Source organism: Penicillium soppii, assembly GCF_028829465.1.
Source record: "Penicillium soppii strain IBT 18220 chromosome Unknown utg000007l, whole genome shotgun sequence".
NCBI classification, from domain to species: domain Eukaryota; kingdom Fungi; phylum Ascomycota; class Eurotiomycetes; order Eurotiales; family Aspergillaceae; genus Penicillium; species Penicillium soppii.
In genome coordinates, this window is record NW_026643237.1 from 1,492,916 (window position 1) to 1,513,673 (window position 20,758).

The following is a 20,758-nucleotide window of genomic DNA, read 5'->3' on the forward strand; positions in this document are numbered from 1 at the left end:
TCTATTGGTCTTTCATGTTCAAATCACCACAAAAAGTAACTCCCTCCAAATGTGGAGTTTAGACAAGAAACAATTAGTGGCCTGAGTTTCCAGGCCCCTGGTTCGGAGTTGCCCAACTGCATCTGGAATTCAACCTCACGTTTGCAGGCAATTGACTATTCTTACCATTCCTACTTCACCAGGCTTCATATTCAAATACTACATACTAAACTCTTTGGGTACCCATGCCGATCGGTCTGACAGTCCGATCCACATCGGAGCAAAAAACTCCACACGAGAAAAAACCCAGTCTTCGGCGACGGTTTCAACATGCCGAGCACGTTTTCATACAAAATGTATGCAGAACGCTCTTCCTTCTTATGGACAGACATTCGACCATCATTCAAACAATCTATACCATCAGCCTAGATATATAACTGCTAATCTTCAAAAATGGAAACCGGACCGGACCTTGAGTCCCAAAAACCAAACCCGCAGGTTGATTCGCCCCATGATTCGGAAGACGAGTTAGCTCTCAAGCCTCAGCAGTCAAATGCCTATGGCATCCCAACATGGCGCAAATCACTCATCCTGTTCATCGTCAGCTGGATGACTCTAGCCGTCACCTTCTCCAGCACTTCCTTACTACCCGCAACCCCGGAGATCGCTACTGAGTTCTCTACGACATCGGAGATCCTCAATGTCACCAATGCCGGTGTGCTGATTGCCATGGGATTCTCGTCTCTTATCTGGGGTCCTATTGTAAATCTATTTGGGCGTCGAAATGCCTACAACGCCGCTATCCTCGTGCTGTGTGCGTGCTCGGCCGGCACCGCCGTGTCGATCAATTTGCACATGTTCATTGCGATGCGCATTCTAAGTGGCTTCACCGGTACTTTCTTTATGGTCGCTGGACAGACCATCATTGCGGACATCTTTGAACCAGTTTGTCGAAATCATTCGAGTTGGTCTGCTGGTTGCTGACGAACTTTCCTAGACTGTGCGAGGAACAGCTGTCGGATGCTTCATGGTTGGGTCTGTCAGTGGACCTGCTATCGGTATGTGGAATTGTTGCTTTGTAGATGGTGATCTCGAGATTAGAAGTGGACAAAGGCTGATCAATTAACTAGGACCCTGTATCGGTGGCATCATCGTCACGTTTGCTCAGTGGCGCATCATTTACTGGCTGCAATTCGGAATGACCTTGCTTGGTCTCATTTTATCGCTTCTCTTTGTGCCAAGTATCCAGGAAAAGAACCGAGTGATAGGCTCCAACCAACCCTGGAAGCTTTGCACCGTTATAAGCATGTTCAATCCTTTGCGCATCTTCCGCCAATTTGTGTATCCGAATGTGTTTCTTGCTGTGAGTTTTTCCATTTACAATGATCCCTTGCGAAGCCTCAGCACTAATAATGAATAGTGCCTCACCTGTGGCCTTCTTTCTACATTCCAATACGCCATTTTAACATCAGCCCGCTCAATCTTCAACCCTCGATTCCACCTAACGACTCCTCTGGTCAGTGGTCTATTCTATCTCTCTCCGGGAATAGGCTTCCTCATCGGCAGCGTCGTTGGCGGCAAGCTGTCCGACCGCGCTGTAAAGAAATGGATCCTCAAACGAAACGGCGTTCGGCTGCCTCAGGACCGACTGAACAGTGGGATTGCCACGCTGTTTGGGGTTCTACCAGCCGCAACTCTGATATACTGTTGGACTTTGGAAGAAGAGGTGGGTGGTATGGTTGTACCCATCATTGCCGCTTTCTTTGCAGGCGTGGGATTGTTGGGTGCTTTCAATGCTCTGAATACTTACTCGGCCGGTGAGTTGTTTATAATCAAAGCCATGAATGGCGCTTGGCTGACCATCTATCTTCCAGAGGCTATGCCACATGCACGCTCCGAAACCATCAGCTGCAAGTATATTGTGCAGTATATTTTTGCGGCGGCGGCGACCGCGGCCGTCGAGCCTCTAATTGGTTCCATAGGAGTAGGGTGGACATTTACTATTTGTAAGTTCCCGGCCTATATCTTCTGTGCCCCGGTGGTGAATTTTTCTGATTATGTATCCAGGCGTCTTCTTTGCCATCATCAGCGGTTGCCTTGTCCTTGTTATTGCAAAATGGGGCATCGATATGCAGCGCTGGTCTGAAAGAACATTTGGGCTCGATGCCAAGCCCCAGTCTTGAGGAGATGATGTACTTTTGCTTGCGTTGCAGTTTTGCACACTGGCGATATGAACTGCCTGCATGATAGATTTGATACAACTGTTACATAGATCGCGATAGACGAACATGACTCACGAGATTTAGAAATATCCATGGTTTATATACTATACATTTGTCCCTCACGTGTCTTTTACATACAAATGTGTATATTAAATGCCATCAAAAGGCTGATCAAAAGTCCTGCCAAGATACTACCCGGGCCTTAGTTGCCGATTAGTCACTTCGGTCTCCCAGCCAATTTGCGCCGAGACCTCGGCAAAGTCTCCAAATTCCCGACCGAACTCGGACGTCACTTCTCCTCATCTTTGAGGAATTCGAAACGCCTAAAACTGTAAGGCCTTGGTGCTAATATGACCCGGAAAAGGCGTGAGCCAACTTCCGATCAAGATCAGGAAGCTCGGGACTCTCAAAGAAGAAAATTTGTCGCGTGCGTTCTGACCATGTCCCACCAACGCTACTACGCTAGTAACACACAAAAGCTGTCAAAGATGCCACTCCCACAAGATCAAATGTTCCGGAGACCTGCCGTGTAGTAAATGTCGGGCGGTAGGTTGCGCCGATGAATGCGCCTATGCCACTCGGGATCGCCAGGTGAAGGTTAGCGAGAAGTATGTGATCAAGCCATGCATTGCACTATCGAATCAACCTTTTTCAAAGCTTTTCCGCGTGTATCACCTCGAAGACTAATTTGATCTGTTTCGATCAGCTATTTAGATCAGATCCTTGCAGAAAACCAGCGATTAAGGGAGCAGTCGGCCGCCTCGGTGCAAGCAGCCGATGTTAACGATTCCACGCGATCCGAGAGGTAGACATTCATCTTGGTGCAATATACAGCCCAAAATACTAATGAGCATTAGAGGGCCCTCTCGCCCTACAGATGCCACAGATGCAACCGGCATTCAGAACCCGCTGATCGGAGACCGTGCCTGGTTTCATCGGTATGATCCCTCCTCGCCGCCCATCTACATCGGCGAGGCAGCATGTTCGGCATTCGCAACTCGGTTTCGCCGTTTCTTGACGGGAAACAGCGCGATGCCCCATATCGCGCGAACGCAGTATGAGCGTGAAGAGACAATCGCTGCTGCGAACGAAGCCGACATCCAGTGGCCGACTCTTCACCATGCTCGGCTATTGGTCAAAATCGCAATCCACCAGATAGGCCATTTATACCACCTCATGATGCGCAAGTCGACTCTAGATAAACTGGAAGAGATATACCAGACACAGGATTTTGATTGCACGGCTAACAAGTGCAAATTCTTTGCTCTGTTTGCTTTCGGGCAGGCATACTCGATTCGATCCGAGCCTTTTTCTGGATCTAGAGTACCCGGCACGTCGTACTTTGCTCGGGCTATGGGACTGGTTCAAATATTGCCGGAACGAACAAGTGTTACACATCTAGAAACCTTGCTCTTACTGGTAGGTGGATCAGCAGATACCGCGTTAGACATCGTAGCACTAACAATAATATCTCCAGTCTCTGTTCTCATACTATCTCAACCGGCGCCATTCAGCATACATCCTGATTGGAAACGCCATGCGGATGGGCCTGACAATCGGGCTGAATCACAACATCCCCGAATCCCAGCTCATCGATCCAGTCGAGCGCCAGCACCGCATCCAGATCTGGTGGACAATCTACATCTTCGACCGAATGTGGGGCTCCAAAATGGGCCTCCCGATGCAAATCCTTGACGAAGACATCCACGTCGACATGCCATCGACCATCTCCCCACGCTGGCGCCACGAAGAAGAACTTTCCGACACAGAATACATGACTGCAAACATCAAACTAGCCCGCATAGTCGGCGAGACAATCACAAAGCTCTACAGCCGCCGCAAATATCAAGAAACCTTCCTCCAGCGCGTGCAAAAGCTCCTCAAAGCCCTAAAAACATGGGTCGAGTCCCTCCCCGAATCCCTCCGCCTCAACATGGAAGACCTAGAATCAAGCAAGAAACCAATCGTCTCTCTCCACATGGCCTTCAACCAATGCGTGATCCTATCCACGCGCCCAACCCTCCTCCACCTCCTAATGACACTAAGCCAAGCAAAAGCAAAGACAACAGCGCCAAACGCCAGGAGCGGAACTGAGCCCCAGTCAGAAAGAGACAATATATCCGTCTCCCAGCCGGTCCTGACGCTAAGCGAGGCCTGCATCCATGCAGCGCGACACTCGCACTCCATGATCCTCACACGCTGGATAAACGGTTCTATGCCGACATTCGGCTATTTCCACGCCCACTACCTGTTCTCCTCGGCGCTGATCCTGGCCATGTCCAGCTTCGTCCCGATCGGCAATCCGGCCGACATGACCGGCTTCGACTCAGCGCTGGATTTGCTGCGCTCCATGACCGAGAACGGGAATCTGGCTGCTGCGGAGTTCTATACGAATCTCGAGCAGGTCAAGGTTTGTCTGGGTGTTTATCGCGGGGCGAGCAGATTGAAGGTTCCTCGGGGCGAGGGCAGTGTGGAAGTAGTGGGAGCGGGAGCGGGAGCGGGAGGTGTCGTGCATGGTCATGTCGGCGCGGGTGGACTGGCTGGTTCTGCGTCTGGGCTTCCTGGGATGGCACCAACAACAACTAATCCTTCTCTGCACTCCATGCCGCTTGCTTCTACATCTGCATCTGCATCGCCGGCGTCGTTGATGCCAACGAACGAAATGCTCCCTTCTGCTTCCACTGCCCCGGCGATGCAAGGACCTGGCGTTGATGCATATGCTTTCCCCGTGCGCGATACGGTTGGCGGATACACGACAGAAATGGCATTTCTGGAGCCGACGATGCAGGATTTCCTCGCGCAATCGGATATCGATCTCGGGCTGCTACACCCTGTTGATACGTTTTTCAACGAGGCGGAGAATCTTTATACGTGTCATGAGTTATGATTGGTTTAGCTTGAGTGGCCGAAACGAGCTTAAGTTTTGTGTATGCGCATACCATAGAGTTATTGCACAAAGGATGGAATGGTTTTTCTGGAGTTAAAAAGGATTCGACGCTGAATGCTAAAAAGTGATGCTCAGGCAGTCTATTATGCGCCCGGGAACATTGCCGTGTAATGCAACAGCGCAGTTTGTACCGAAATTAGACACGTTGCAATGCGATGCAATCGTCTCAGTGGCGAAGCAGCATTTATGCAAAGCAAGCATCAACTGACGTGTTTAAAGTTATTCCGAAAGTCAATCAGTGAAATGAACAGCATGGGAACCAGTGGGATGGAAGTGGAAACGACTGAACGCTATAAGTCGACGAGGCTTAAAATCAGAACAGAGCGTACGGGGGAAACAAATGCACCGCTGACCGCTAAATGTCATTATCTTCCAACAGAGCGTTGGTAGATGAAATGTTTCATGCTATCATGTCGCAGAATAGATATCCACCTTATCTCCACTCCAGTCTACGCCAAATCTCGAGCCATGCCGCGAGAGAATTTCCGTGCAGACGATCCAGGCGCGCAACGAGGAAGGGTCGTTCGTAGACATCTTGTGCAGCCACTGGATACTTTTCGTGATCTTAGCTGTTAGGTCAACAGCCTTGGTGGTGCCTGGGGCGGTTCGAGTTAAGAGCTCGGTCAGCAGAATACTTGTAGCCTGCATTATATTGTGCAGGATGCACCACCACGGGGCCACACCGTGTATCCAAGCAGTGTCTACCTCTTTAGGCAGCAAGTCGATCATTTGACCGGCCACCTGGACACAGATGTCTGCCAATTTTTCGTGCACTGTTCCTGAAGTGCTTGGTTCCGAGGACTTGTGGAAGAGGCGACGTATAGAAGGCTGCAGGATAATCAGTTTGGTGGCGTAGAACCGGCAAGCGAGACCGATACGCTGCCGTACGGATTGCCGGGTGCGGTCTGGTGCTTTGAGCTGGAATTCCACTGGAAGACGAGACAGCCAGTTATCAGCTTGATTATTAAGGGTAGAGATTGCGGATTCAATCTCGTGCCACGGTTGCCGCGCTGACCCGGGGGCATAGAGAATCTCGATTGCCTTCCGTAGGAGATGGGTCAGATCGACTCTATACAGGAAGTATAAATAGGCATTTGGGGTTATGATTTCGGTTCCCGCTTGATCGGGCTGCTCTGCAGGTTGTTTGCCGTTAGATGGCTGATGCCCCGAGTTCTTTCGGGTCAAAATCCCACTTGATGGAATTTCAGTGGCATCAGACTGCAAAGAAGTGAAAAACGTGGTATCAGAAGGCAAAGAAGTGAAAAAAGTACTTCGTGTCCCTTCGTTGGTAACCGACTGCGCGGCACGCTCATCCCAAAGGTCCTCCTCTGCTGATGGACTTGGAAGGGGCGTTGTGCAAAATGTGTGTCCCATGGTGAGTGGCCTCCCTGTTATCTCACATAGCAGGGTATCCAGCATGAAAAGCGCCCACCAGACCCGGTACCGAAGCTCTTTCGAAAAGTGTGTTATGTTCTCTGTTTCACTTCGAAGATTCAAACCCATTGTTATCGCCGAGCGAATCGCAATTCCAACAATTCTCCATGACCTATAAAAAAATCGAAATCAGACACTGAGCATGCAGAATTGAACTAGACCCTTTAGGTGGAAACTAACCTATTGACTTGCCCAACCGACAATAGGTAAAACGCAGCCATGCCCTCCACTTGTGTTTGTTGCAGATTGGGGTGATCAACCAAAACATTCCTCATACTGAGCTTCCAAGCACGAGCAAAATATACATGGTGTTCATCGTGGTCGGTTTGGGGGTGGTCGGTGAGGAGTGCGTGTCTCGTGGCAATGGCAAATACCAAGTTCAGTACAGCCAGCCATCGCTTCCCAGGTCGCGGGTTCGGATTTGAGTAGAAATATCGGTACTGGTTTAGGAAGATGGCCTTTGCAATGATCGGAAACGCAGAATGTACAGTGTGGAAATAATTACCCACTAGTCTGTTAGCGATGTGTTGAGGGGGGCACCGTGCGAGATCAACATCGTCAGCAACCGAGAACTCGGAATCATCTTGGAAGTAGTTGACAGACGATATAACAGGACGTCCGGGGATCTCTTTGATTCGTGAGGAACTGTCATGGTCAAGTTCGCGTTTGAGTCTGTACAGCCATGCCATCTCCGAATGTTCACCGACAAATCCCATCCCTTGTACTTTGTCACCTCTATTAAGATCCTCTTCACTATAATTTGCACCCCCTGTGGGGATGAACATGCTAGTAAAACCATGGGGTAAAACAGTCGATTGAGCAGGGATTGAGGAGGAATTTGAGTGGGAAAGAGGAGAGCGTAAGTTTAGATCCTTTAGCCGCTGATCGACTTGATGGGCGGTTGAAGCCTCGAGTTTAGGGTAAAGATCACATAGCAAATTCTCAAGGGACTCGACTTGAGAGGTTAGATCGTTCAGCTGCCTATCTAGGGGGATTAGAGAGAGTAAAGGGAGAAGAGAGAAACTTGGCAGGGAAAATGGAATACCCACTTAACCATCTTCTCCTTTTTTCGGTCGCCGTAGGAGCAATGGGCCCCCGAATCCCGGCACCGATGACAGACTGGGCGATGGCCAGTACATTTGGCCTTTTGTTCTCGGCAATTTTCACAGGCTTGACTAACCCGACCACTACTAGTTGGATTACTAGGTGGTGCGTGGCGGGGAATGGCCACTTTGAGATTCCCAGGATTCACAGGTTTCGTAGAGTTCACCGCGTTTAATGGTGTCAATCGGTCGCTTTTGGGTTCAACCGGCTTAGGAATCCCTTCGATATTGGGAAATTCAAGATGACGGTAGTTGGGGATCCAGTCATAATTGAAAGCCGATTGTTGGTCCGTATATTCGATAAATTGAAAGTTCTCATCCATATTTGATTCAAATATAGGGAATATGTCGTTGGATACATATGTATGTTTCATGAGCCTTTTTTTCTCCCCGGAGAAACGCTAGTGAAATATCAATTATAAGCCCACATTACAATAATGATAAGCGCAGGTGTTTGATCATTGTTGATCATTGACCTGAAATGATATGTCTATCCCTTGACAAGGTTTTTTTTTTTCCACTTGAGGTATACAATATACAATGTGTGTACCATTGTATACTCCCTGAGACCTGTGGTATGCTGGAGATGTTTGCCGGTCAATTTCGCCACCCCAACAAGCGGGAAAAACCAATGAACATTGAGACTGATCGTGGATCGTATGTGTCCTAGTAAGACGTTTCTCTCAAATATGAAAGATAGGAAATGTCGAGTAGGGTTGATATATAATCACATGAAATCTCTTGTTTCGGCAGAAGTTGTACTGTACACTTCCTAACTAATATAGAACGTGTTGTATACCTTGTGGTATCTGTGTAGAGAAAACCTTAGGAATCTAGGTGTGGGTACAGAGTATAGTCCGCGTAGTCCGGAATTTTTTGGGATCCCAAAAGCTGTTAGTGTGCAAGCTTTTGGAGAATGCCATTCGATTTGATGTTATCGAAGCTCCCGGTCCAAGTAGAATGACCGAGCGCAATGGCGTTGATGTTCCCCTGTCGTAACGTTGCATCTTCCCAATTGTTTTATCATCTTCGATTGAACTTCATCATCCAGCTGCCGCTGGGTAGCGTGGAATTTTACTCACATCCTTCACTGGTTCCGCCTGTTCTTTGATGAACAGCGAGTATCCAAAGAATATCTAGAATCGATTGCAAGCAACAATCTTGTTGTGTTGGTTGCGATTGCTTTGTGTTCAGGTGAGGCTATCATCCAGGTATCTGCCCCCTCCAGGGTTCATAAAAAGACGAAAGCATGAATTGTCGCGGCCTCCAGGTCCAATCAGTGTTGACAGGCTCAACGAACGAGATTTTAGGATCGAACGTCCAATATCCTCCTATTGATCGACCGGTCCCACCACTCGGGTTTCCTTCACCCTTGGGGCAAGAAAGTCGCAGACATTCCCCCATACCTTGACAACTCGGAAACGGATTCTCAAGACAACTTCAGCGTTAAAACTGAAAAAAGGAGCAGCTTTGTACTAGTGCTGGTCAGCTTCTCTCTGTCCAATTTTGTGGTGGCTTTTTGGTCGCGACGGTGATAAATATTCCGCCAGAGGTTGAGGGGTTGATTCAACAATCGAAAATTTCCCGCAACCTAACGACGATGATGGGCCCCTGTTTTGAAAAATGTGGTTGGCCAGGAGAAACTTTTCGTCCCTGTCAGCTGGGAGACTCCGGGAGGTCAGGGCCATTGTTTAAAGGAAACAAAGCGAGGTGAGTGATCTTGGACATGTAAGGTTTCTTCTTCTGGTGCTGACAAGACCCTCTCAATAGACAGCGACTACGGATATATGAACCGGTGTCATCACCCTAAGATCGCGAATTTTGCTTGCACCGAATGCATGTGTTCATCCAACAAGGACGCAATACAACACGGAACGGAACTTCACGAAGCCACAAAACATGGATTGTCTCGAGGAATATTAGCATTGAAAAGTCTCAAATTGAGGCAGCAAAATCGGTGTTGCTCGCACTGTCAGTTTTGGCGAACTCATGGCAACGGGTACCTGCAGTGAAAGGAAACCACACAATATCCGGACATATTGGCCAAGTATGAGATGGAAATACCGGTCACAGAGGCTTATAGAAGACAAATCGTGGCAGTGGTGATGTCGGTGGCATGATGTTGGGCCATACTACAATGAGGGATGGTTCTTATAGCCAACGAATCGAAACCACGGAAGGATTGTCTCTGATTTTCTCCCGAGAAAGCCAGTATCAGGGCTCTATTGCGGGCTATGAGCGGCATTTGTCACACTCCGCACAGGCCATACGCATCCTCAGAACCAGAGGTCTATATGACACCCGATTCAAGCAACAGAGATGAAATGGACGTGGCCACAAAAGCATGGGTCTTTGTTTTGTTGCGGAAGCAGAATGACTGAGACAATGTAAACCAGCATTACTCGAGTCTCGCCGTGTGCTCTGCTTACTATTGAGGCTTAACACCCAGTTTTGAATCCACGTGGGTCCTGGGTCATGCAGCTATGCAAATTCAGCTAGACTAGCAGAAAAACAACCCAAGCTCCGAGGAATATTTGTTGGAAGCACACATGAGCCTGTGTGGTTTTATTGAGAAAAAGGCTGATGTGCCACCTGGTTACTTCAAATCGAGAGAGCTGACACTAGAAGGATGAACCGTTTTCAGCAACACAATTCAAAACATGACTGGAAGAAAGGAATTTTTGCCACGGCGAGAGCTGACAGTCATGTTGCTGGCTGTTACCTTGAGTTTTGCAATGTCGGTCAATTATGAGCACTTGACTTTATTCCCAAGGGTTTCATGGCCGCGCTGCCAGCTGTCCGTGACAATGCATGAATGAGCCAAGGGTTGCAGCTTAGCCTCAACAATCAACAATAACAGTAGGTTTGAGACATGACAATCCTGATGTTCACGGTACGATAACATAAAAGGGCAAACAGGGATAGCCGGGACTTATTGTGAGTGCGACCGCTCAGTGTGATTGCCTTGTTTCGTCGAGTGAGGTGAAGCAAAACTTCCAAGGTTTAATGCGAACCGACGTTGAGATTGGGTGGATGCGAATCCGGAAAACTATTCCCGTCATAGGACCAGCCAATTAGGCCGGGCCTGGATTTCTGAGCTCGAGAAAAGGAGAACCTGAGAATCTAAGAGTCTTAGAATCTCGTCTATCGACTTCAGAGCAAAGGGTCTTCCATGTTCAACCGTAACGAGGGTGTATGTCTACTAAATTGCAGGAAAAGGAGAGACAAAGGGCCATTAAATGCCACGAAGAGATATACAGGTATGGGAAGGCTCCCAACGATCAGGTCTTCGTTTGGTTTATGCATGAATCTCCATAAGAAAGTTGTTCAACTCTTCTAATTGACCGTTGTCAGGAAAGTGGTTGGGTCTAGAAGCTAAGCCGGTTGAACCTTTTGATGCGAACTATTAATGCCAAAATTATGTTTTGATGATACATCTTTATGAACCTGTATCAGTTTCATTTCGATTTATTTATGTAACTAATTGAAGGTCTCGAAGCGTTTTTCCTATAGAGACTAGGTAGCATCTGTCGTGGTTTTCATCGAGTGAGGCATCGAATATATCTGTGGGTCTTGATATGTACATGCACGATATGTGCACAACACTTATGTCAGCCCTGTTTACATACTTATACACCGCTTAGAGCAGATGGTCACAAGTTCATATTTAAAGTACATAAATCCTGAAGGGTATCAAAGGAAGTTACTTTGGAGAGCTTTTGTTTTGTCCAGAAGAGAAAATGGGAGGTATGTCTCCCCGTTTATACAAGGGTGCGGGGTATGGGCAGTCGACGGATGCCTACATTCTTTAGCCTCATGATCAAAGCCCCTTTTATATCTGATACAGAATCACATGATCATTAGTGTCAATCAATGTTAATCCAGAACTATGATTGTGTACATAAGTGAAAGTATTTGTGTTGCACACTGAAGGCTCAGCCCTGATCTGCCTTTGGGATGGAATGGTACCTTACTGATAATTATATTGGTGCCTCAGGCATAAATACCCACGTGACCGAGATATCTCCCTATTGGTTATCTCTTGACTCCTGGCACAATTCTGAGGTTTAAACAATGTTTCAATGATATGCAAACTAACAATCAAACATAATGTCTTTGCGCGGGCCAATGAGGCGGTCGCATTTAAGGCAAGTAAGCGCGGCGAGTTTGGAGAGCAGCTCCGCCCACTCACAAGCAGCCTCGCACGGTGACCATGAACATGATCGGGCAACCGATGACAGGACAGTCAGGCTCTCATCAACAAGCTGGACGCGACATCAATGCACCATGTGGGTGCACGATGAAATGTTTTCGCGCGAAGAGATCTTGTTGAATCTATCGGCTTTCGGTGAAAGCGAAGTGCAAGTTGGGGATGTGGTCGAGATTCTGCCCATGCGGGTGGCTGGAGATGCCGGCTATACCAATTTGAAGCCAGAGACAGCTTCAAAAGTGGCCCGCGAAAGCCATGTCGAACTGAACTCGGCGTCCCAGGCGGACAGTACCTCCAAATTCAAAACTCCACTACAGAATCGGTGTTTGTTCGTGGTGAAAGCTCTTCCACCGGAAATCAAAGCACGACATCCTCAATTAGAAATCTCGGTAACTAATAGCGTCGCCAATATCTTTGGGTTCAAGAACAGGACGCAGGTTCTATTGTCGACTGTGGACCGAGATCAATGTGCAGCATCTCATGTCGATATCGCCTTTCGCGATCAATACATGGTCCGCTCTGATATGTGGCGACTGGTCATGTCAGAACTGGTGGATAAAATCATCTACAAAGGCCAAAAAATCATGTTCATGGGAAGCATTAAGGCCACAGTCAAGAACATTTTTATCCGGGAGAAGAAATGTCTTTCTGGGTATTTCTCCCCTCGAACAATTCCCATTTTCCGCAGCGAGTCTGCCAAATACGTTCTTTTCATTCAAATGTCGAAAGAAATGTGGGACTTTGATTCGGAAGGGACCGGAGACATTCTTTTTAGTCGAGTTATCAATGGCTTCCTGCCGGAGCTCTTCAAAAGATGGCTAAATTCCGACGCAAAACACTTAGTGACGATCGTCTTGTTTACTCGAGTCGAATATGACACACCGCTGAGCACAAATCAATGTAACATCGCTGGGAATTTCAACGGCAAATCGGCAATAAACAAGTTCCCAACCCGAGATTTCTATCGTGTGGTAGTCAATGATATGGCAAGTGGTCACTGGACAACTATTCTCGACGAGCTCAAAAGAGAATTCAGAACCTTCCTGCGCGACGTCTCGATACTAAAGACAGATGACATCGGTGCTGCATCTGGCACTGGTATCAAGAACCCTTCCAAGCCAAACATGGCGACAATTGCCGGGCACCCCAGCTCAGCCTTGCGAGGAAATATTTTAGAGGCCATTCACCTTGCCTCTGCACATCTTGCTTTCGATCACATCGATCGAGATATGGTCCACACTGGTACCTCAATCATTGTTATCACCCCAGGCAGCGGTGTCTTTGAGGTCTCTTACGAGTCTCTGGCTTCTACAACCGAAGCACTTGCGAATCGTGGCATAGCCATCGACTTGGTTTGTTTGAGCCCAATGCCTCTCCACTCCGTTCCTCTGTTTAAATACCGGGAGCCAGTGGAGCGACAGTCTGAAGTCGCGGGAGGTCCTAACGAGAATTATATGGGTCGAATTTCCCCAGAGATGCAACATTCCTTGTCGAGTGTTGTGAGCAGGTCCTCGTACCTCTCCCCCAGCTCATATCTTTCGGCAACCAGAATGAGGGAGCGGACGACTCCTCAAGCCAAGGATTGGAGCTACGGGATCCCACATTGGCTCGATATCTCTTATTGGAACCCTGAAACATACCGAGAGGCCCGACGCATCTTGAAGAAAGACCCAAATGCGCCCATTTCCTCTACTGTCACCCGGCCGTCCAAAGCATTCACACCACGAGTGCGTATGTATGAGATCCAAATGATGGGAGTCATGGAAAGCGAACAGTCGAATATCTCCATCCCTTACCTCACTGAACGCCGCGGTGGAGCAAAGACTCGTGCGTCCTGGCCTGGATACAGTTCGGCTGGCCGGGTCCCTCCTAAACCTCGCCTCCCCAACTCATCACCCTTTAAGACACAACTCAGCGATAGTCTACGCCCCGGGTCATTCATCCAGAACGCTTCCGAACAAAATAGTTCACACATCAGAGATACTCAAAGTTCGCGAAAGTCCGTGATGGCCTGGATGGACCAATATGATGAAAATCTGTTTGCTGTCTCTCCGAAAAAGCTCCAGCCTCGCAGAACGTCGAGGCCAAAAAGACCTAGTGAGTCGGAGGTTCAGGCCGCCGGCGCCGCGGTGCACGAACGATTGTCTGCACGTTCAATCATGCGCCTACGAGACCATGAAACCAATCCAGCAGAGGAGAATGAATCCTTCCACCCTAGTAGGCCTCGAAGGATTGATTCAAACATGACGACACAAAAAAGCCCAGGCTCGGTCAGCAGCATGTCTCCCATCAAGCCGGCATTGAAAAAAGCACCGGCCCCAATGACTTCTCGAATCTCCAGAACAATCAGCTTTGCGCTCCGAGGCTTGAGTGCCACTCCACCAAGAGCCCAAGCAAGCACTGGGGTCAATGTAGAACATGCCAGTGCATTGCCCATGACCAATCAAAAAACGCCCACTGGATCAATCTCCGATGCAAGAAGTATCACATCTTTAAGTCCATCAGAAACAACTTCAACTACAACTGCCTTTGAGGTATCCTCGATTCCTTCCACGCCCAACAAGGCTTCCCAGACTCCTTCCAAGCCGATATCTATCAAAGTCCCTCCAAAAGTCCCCCCGAAGGAACCAGAAAACCCAGAACATCCAGTAGGGCGTGGTTCATTAACATCTTCTGTGGCAGAGATCTCGACTCATGAAGTTGGTCGAGATCAGGATGTTGGACCTGCGAGTGGCCATAAATTTGAACTCACGGTGAACCCTAGTCCGCGCGAGCCGCCCTTACGGGATTCCCCGAGCAAAGCTTTGTCTCCGTGGGTCCGGTCAGTGAACCCATGCAATACTCCTAAGGATGTTCTGCGAGATACCAGCTGGTTTGGTCGTTGGCAACATGCGTACCCTAGACCGCCACATGTGGCTGTAGTCAAGTGGAAGAGTTTAAAGTCCCCAGCAATTCTTCCATTGACTACTGAAGAGATCCCGACTGCTAGTGTGCTCGCTTCGGACTATTTGCAGACGCCATACCGAGTCTATCCTAACGAGGACTCGGAAGGCATTGAAGCCCCAAAGACACGTGGAGTACTTTTACGAGAAATGATCTCACTGCGGCTCTCGCATGGGTTCCAGATCATCGTTGGGAAACAGGTGGCCGAGGTTTCAGCACAGCCCGCCCTCGAATCGCTGAATGTCTTTGATTTCCGAGGGCTTGATCGCGATGGACTCGCCGTATTCCTCTCCAAGGGCAATACTATCCATCGACTAGTGTGTATTGTAGGGGGAGAGGTTGAAGTAACCCGATACACGCATCAAAACTCCGCGATGCCCACCTATCCCAAGAAACCTACATTCACTCTCTATCAGCCAGCCATGAAGACAATTTTAAGTCGGGAATATGAAGTCAAGGACATCAAGCTAGATCCTACCTCCGAGGAGTACAATTGGAACTATGCCGATAATTACGTGGCTGGTCATCGAGATTACCTCCAGAATCCAGCACAGCAGCTGCATTTCTGGCGAGTTCGTTACGTGTTGATCCCGCTTCAACTTCACCCCGGTTCTCGGCCTCATTTGCAGCCTTTCAGCGAAGACAACGAAGAAGAAATTCACCTGATCGGAATCAGCCAATTAACCCACATTTGGCAGCGGTACAAATACGTCTCGCCCGAAGAGAAGCTTTTCGAGACCTCGCATCCCAAGAGAGACCAGAATCCATTGAATATCATGTACCAAACACGAAATCCCTCGGAAGTTGTTACAGCAGAACTAGACCGGCTGCTGCTCACCGACCCGGGCCTTGACAACGCACCTGCTCAGCTCTTGCCTGAATCTGAATTGCTAGACAGATCCAGCATCAGTCTTTCGTCGCTGGCACAAATAATCCAAGGCGAAAAGGGCGTTCGTATGATGGACAGAAGGTGGCATTGGAGATTGCATTACAATTGTTTTATTGGGTTTGAGTTCACCACATGGCTGCTGCAAAACTTGCGTGATATCGATACTCGCGAGGAAGCAGTTAAATTTGGCAATGAGCTGATGAAACATGGCCTGTTCCAGCACGTGGAAAAAAGACACAACTTCCGAGATGGTAACTATTTCTACCAAGTCTGTGCCGATTATCGTGTCACCCGTCCAGAGTCTCGAGGAGGCTGGTTCCCCCAGCTTCGGCCGGACAAGTCAATACCGTCGACGCCCGCCATCGGAACTGCAAAGGAATCTCCTGCTAGTCTCAAGGCTCGATCGGACAGCATCGATGATCGCACTCCACAGACTCCTAGCACGCCTTCTAAGGCTAAAAATAAAGTCGCCATCATGCTATCCAAATCAATGAAGTATGATGTTGACCCGCGCAAACGGTCGAACCGACCGGAGGTGATCGACCTCCATTATGACCGACTACACAATCCCGAAAACTGCTTCCATATTGAGCTTAGCTGGATGAGCACGACCCCCAAGCTTATTGAAGATACTGTGCTCTCTTGGGCCTCGACTGCAGAGAAATTTGGCCTGAAATTGGTACAGGTACCGATCTCCGAGGGATGCGCGATTGACAAAACTCAGCCATTCCGAAAGCCCTACGAGATCAAGCTCAAGGTCGCACCTCCCAAGGGACCACTGCATACAGTGTTTAACAATGCATCGTTTGCGCAACCAGGTCCACCCGATCGCCTCTATTATCAAAAAGCCATTCTACGCAAGTTTGACTTCGTGCTTGACTTTGAAGCTTGCTCCGCATTCCCACCGGACGTAGAAGTATCTTACTCCTGGGGAAAGCCCGACTATCTCTACCCGCAATTCATCCACCGAAGCGGAAGCATTCTCGCCCAGATCACCGATGAGGGCGACTTTCTCCTCCTTGCCAACCGACTAGTCAGCACCCGTGGCACAGCGAGCCGAGATGCAGGTCGCTTCGAAAGTCACAACCGGTCAGAGTTCCGAGGACGCACAGGCAACTACGATGGGCTCGATCGTGTCTCCCCCCGACTGTCTCCTCTCACCCGGCCAGTTCACGATATCGGCAGCCCATTGACCCTCTCCGGATCCTCAAGTATCGACTCGGCCAACTTGTATCGCGCCCCCGAGCACATTCTCAATGGTCTCGTTGAGTTTTGCAGCGATGCCGCCCAATTGGAACAGTTCTACTCGGAATCACATGCCCGACCAACATCCACCAAGGTGGAGCCTTCCACTCCCAATTTAATGGATGCATCGATCCCATCCCTGGAGCTTCCTGCCAGTGTCGTCAGTCATCATATATCGCCGCCTCCGGGTCTGCCGTCTCGAATCAGCCATGAGGCCCAGGGGCTGATGTCGCCGGAATTCTCGCGCAGGGCTCGAGCAGAAAGCCTTAGCTATAATGCAAGCCCTAGGAGTGGCACTCTACGACCCTTGCTATAATTCAAAGATACCCATTGATTTTCTGATGATTCTGTACCACAATGAAACGCTATGTCTGTTATATAGTGTATTGGTCTACATTTTGGCTATTGTATTAATAAAGCATAACATTTTCCTACCCAGGTAACTCATAATAGTTCTGTGGTTTGATAGTATTACCAATGATCGAGGGGCAACGCGCGGATAATACTACCTAGCCTGATCCGATCCCAACGCATAGCGCCATCCTGGCATTTAGCCGGATCTCTCCAATTCAGCCGATATCCCAACACCGAGTCCTGGTTGGTGGACATTTCATTCCAATCCAAAGTCCCAAGCATTTGCCCCGCCTTATGTGCTACTCCAAGCTCCAGAAGCAAATAGCGGAGCTCCAAAGAGGCGCCATTCAGAATCAGGCCATGGATGAAGTTCCGTGTCAAATGTGGCCTGGCTACAAGACTTGCTAGAGTGAAACTAGAAGAGCTCCAGCTGTCTGTTTTCTCTTTCGCTTTTGATTCAATTCAGTCTTGCTTGTTGACAGCGCTGGAACAGAGACACCTTCGGTATCATTTATAAAGCCTTTACATAGTTTCTTCTACTACATCTTGGTTGGAAAGACTACATTCCTTTCAAGATGAAGTTCACTGCGGGGATGTGGTGTCTGCAGGTATTTTCAACTGCTTTTGCTTGGTGAATGTATCATAACGTGGACATTTAACTAACGTCCATGGATCCCGTAGGAGGGTGTCAATATTGAGTGGATGAGCAATGTTGAGCGGTTTTCGATTGAAGGAGATTCCGTCAATCTGCTGCTGAACAAGTTCCAGAGACACCGGGGAGACACACTCAATTCCCGTATGTTCAATGTCCTTGAAACAGAGCAACCAGTGCACCAGAAGCTAAGTAAAATTCACAGCAACCGTTTCGGCACAAATCACCTCTCCGCTGGAAGGAATCATTGGTGTGAAGCTCGTGCACTGGTCAGTAAACCACGATAAGAATAGCAAATTCCATCCGATGCTTGCAAGCAATGTATAGGATCATACTAACTCATTACAGGGCAGGTCAAAATGACAACGGCCCTCACTACCATGTGAACAAGGGTACGGGACACACCAGCATCCAGCACAAGAAGGAGGAAACCACGCTCAACTACAAAAGCGGGCCACTCGATTTGGACGTGAACACTGCCGCCAACGAGCTCGATCTAGTTTTCCGCTCTCCGGCAGGCAAGAAGCTGACGGGCCAATCGCACCGCTCTATCGGATACGTGCGGGACCAGAGGAGCGAAAAGCACCGCTATGAAGACGGCATTTACGCCGAGCGCCAGGGATATATGCTCGCGGGGCTGGACCTGGGCGTTGGCGAGAAGGTCTATGGGCTTGGAGAGCGGTTCGGACCCCTGGCTAAGAACGGGCAGACGGTTGATATTTGGAATGAAGATGGGGGGACTTCTTCGGAGTTGGCGTATAAGAATATTCCGTTCTATATCAGTTCCAGGGGGTATGGTGTTTTCGTGAACCATCCCGGTAAGGTGAGTCTGGAGGTGCAGTCTGAGCGGACGACAAGGGTCAATATCTCGGTTCCTGGTGAGGAGATTGAGTACTTTGTCGTCTATGGGGCGACACCGAAGGAGATCCTTAATCGGTATACTTCTCTGACTGGCAGACCGGCTCTGGTCCCTTCATGGAGTTACAATCTCTGGCTTACGACCAGTGAGTTCGAATTGTCTGACGTCTTGCGTATTGCAAAAACTGATCTGGTTTCAAAGGTTTCACGACCAACTACGACGAACAGACTGTCACAGGGTTCCTTGATGGTTTCCGTGATCGTGATATCCCCCTTGGGGTGTTCCATTTCGACTGCTTCTGGATGAAGTCATATCATTGGTGTGACTTCGACTTCGATTCCGAGATGTTCCCCGATGCCGTGGGCTATCTCAAGCGCTTGAAAGATCGCGGCTTGAGGATCAGCGTCTGGATAAATCCGTACGTTGGACAAGCATCTCCGCTTTTCGCAGAAGGCAAAAAAAATGGATACTTCATCAAGGTACGTCGTCTTTGACTGATCAAAGTCGCATTCCAACAAGAAAACAAGACCGAATTCCCTGACACCATACCCAGCGCACCGACGGCTCAGTTTGGCAATGGGACTTCTGGCAAGCAGGCATGGCGGTGGTCGACTTCACGAACCCCGCCGCCTGCAAATGGTACAACAGCCACCTGGAGCGACTGATGGAGATGGGCGTCGACAGTTTCAAGACCGACTTTGCAGAGCGCATCCCAGTAAAGAGCATCCAGTACCACAACGGCGCGGATCCAGAGCGAATGCACAATTACTACGCCCTGCTCTACAACAAGATCGTGTATGAAACTCTGAGCGCCCGCGTCGGACGCAGCCAGGGCCTTCTCTTTGCGCGAAGCACCGCGCCAGGTGGCCAGGCGTACCCTGTGCACTGGGGTGGCGACTGCGAAAGCACATTCGAGGCAATGGCAGAGTCATTGCGCGGCGGGCTGAGCTTGATGCTTTCTGGGTATATCTTCTGGGCGTCTGATATCGGTGGATTTGAGGGCACGCCGCCGCCGGCGTTGTATAAGAGATGGGTGCAGTTTGGACTGCTGTCATCGCATTCACGACTACATGGGTCGTCTTCTTTCCGGGTGCCGTGGATCTATGGCGAGGACTGCTCCGATGTACTGCGGGATTGTGTGAAGCGGAAGATCTTGCTCACGCCGTATATTCTGCAGGAGGCGTTGAGGGGCCATGGAGATGGTACGCCGCTGATGAGGCCGCTTTTCTTGGAGTTCCCCGAGGATTTGAATACGTATGCTGTTGATACGCAGTATATGTTTGGGCCGAACTTGTTGGTTGCACCAGTGTTTTCCGAGGAAGGTGAGGTGACATTCTATGTGCCCCAATCTCCTGATGATGAGGCAGGGAAATGGGTTTCGTGGTTTGATCATTCAAAGTCCTATGAGCCTGGTCGTTGGTATACCGAGACTCATGACTTTGATACTCTGCCTATCTTGATCCGGCCTGGATCAGTGACTGTCATTAATCCCACGATCAAAGCACCCGAGGATGATTCCCTGTCAGGAGTTGAGATATTGGTCAATGGTCGTTTGCAGAGTGAGACTACGGTTGACCTTGTCAATGCAGCCCAAACCGACGAGATCTTGAAGACTGTCCGGCTTTCTCCTGCGGCGGATGGAAAAGTTGAAGCAACCGGCCATTCTGTCAAAATTGTTTACGTTGCTTAAATTGAAACCAGAGAGAGGGAGAGAAAGAGAATAGATTGCTTACAACGTCAATAAATTATCAAATTGATCAAATCATATTTAAATCTTGGGGGAGAGAGCCCCCACAAGCAGAACTAGACTGCAGCATGAAGTAGGTGGGTATCATATCGAAAACAGGTCGCAATGCAAGAGGCAAAGCCAGAAAAAAAAAACAATGAGCACGAAGAGCAGGAATGAAATCCGGCAAATATG

General features: G+C 49.0%; 4 protein-coding genes across 4 annotated transcripts; 3 read left to right on the forward strand and 1 right to left on the reverse strand.

The window, feature by feature from the left end:
• Nucleotides 1-432: 432 nt before the first annotated feature.
• Nucleotides 433-5,088, forward strand: N7529_009833 (transcription factor domain-containing protein; the record flags this gene model as incomplete). Its single annotated transcript, XM_057245360.1, has 10 exons — nucleotides 433-924; nucleotides 977-1,037; nucleotides 1,110-1,342; nucleotides 1,400-1,796; nucleotides 1,854-1,985; nucleotides 2,566-2,628; nucleotides 2,681-2,747; nucleotides 2,908-3,006; nucleotides 3,059-3,620; nucleotides 3,679-5,088. 10 exons carry the CDS (start codon nucleotides 433-435, stop codon nucleotides 5,086-5,088), a joined length of 3,516 nt encoding a protein of 1,171 aa, XP_057093623.1.
• Nucleotides 5,089-5,556: 468 nt separating this feature from the next.
• N7529_009834 (putative C6 transcription factor) lies at nucleotides 5,557-8,008 on the reverse strand (the record flags this gene model as incomplete). Its single annotated transcript, XM_057245361.1, has 3 exons — nucleotides 5,557-6,694; nucleotides 6,763-7,563; nucleotides 7,632-8,008. 3 exons carry the CDS (start codon nucleotides 8,006-8,008, stop codon nucleotides 5,557-5,559), a joined length of 2,316 nt encoding a protein of 771 aa, XP_057093624.1.
• Nucleotides 8,009-11,795: 3,787 nt separating this feature from the next.
• iml1 (GTPase-activating protein IML1) lies at nucleotides 11,796-17,288 on the forward strand (the record flags this gene model as incomplete). The annotated part of the gene is made up of 1 exon (XM_057245362.1): nucleotides 11,796-17,288. The coding sequence occupies one exon, from the start codon at nucleotides 11,796-11,798 to the stop codon at nucleotides 17,286-17,288; it is 5,493 nt and encodes a 1,830-aa protein (XP_057093625.1).
• Nucleotides 17,289-17,901: 613 nt separating this feature from the next.
• N7529_009836 (putative sugar hydrolase) lies at nucleotides 17,902-20,527 on the forward strand (the record flags this gene model as incomplete). The annotated part of the gene is made up of 6 exons (XM_057245363.1): nucleotides 17,902-17,934; nucleotides 18,008-18,122; nucleotides 18,184-18,247; nucleotides 18,327-18,982; nucleotides 19,039-19,316; nucleotides 19,391-20,527. 6 exons carry the CDS (start codon nucleotides 17,902-17,904, stop codon nucleotides 20,525-20,527), a joined length of 2,283 nt encoding a protein of 760 aa, XP_057093626.1.
• Nucleotides 20,528-20,758: the final 231 nt, after the last annotated feature.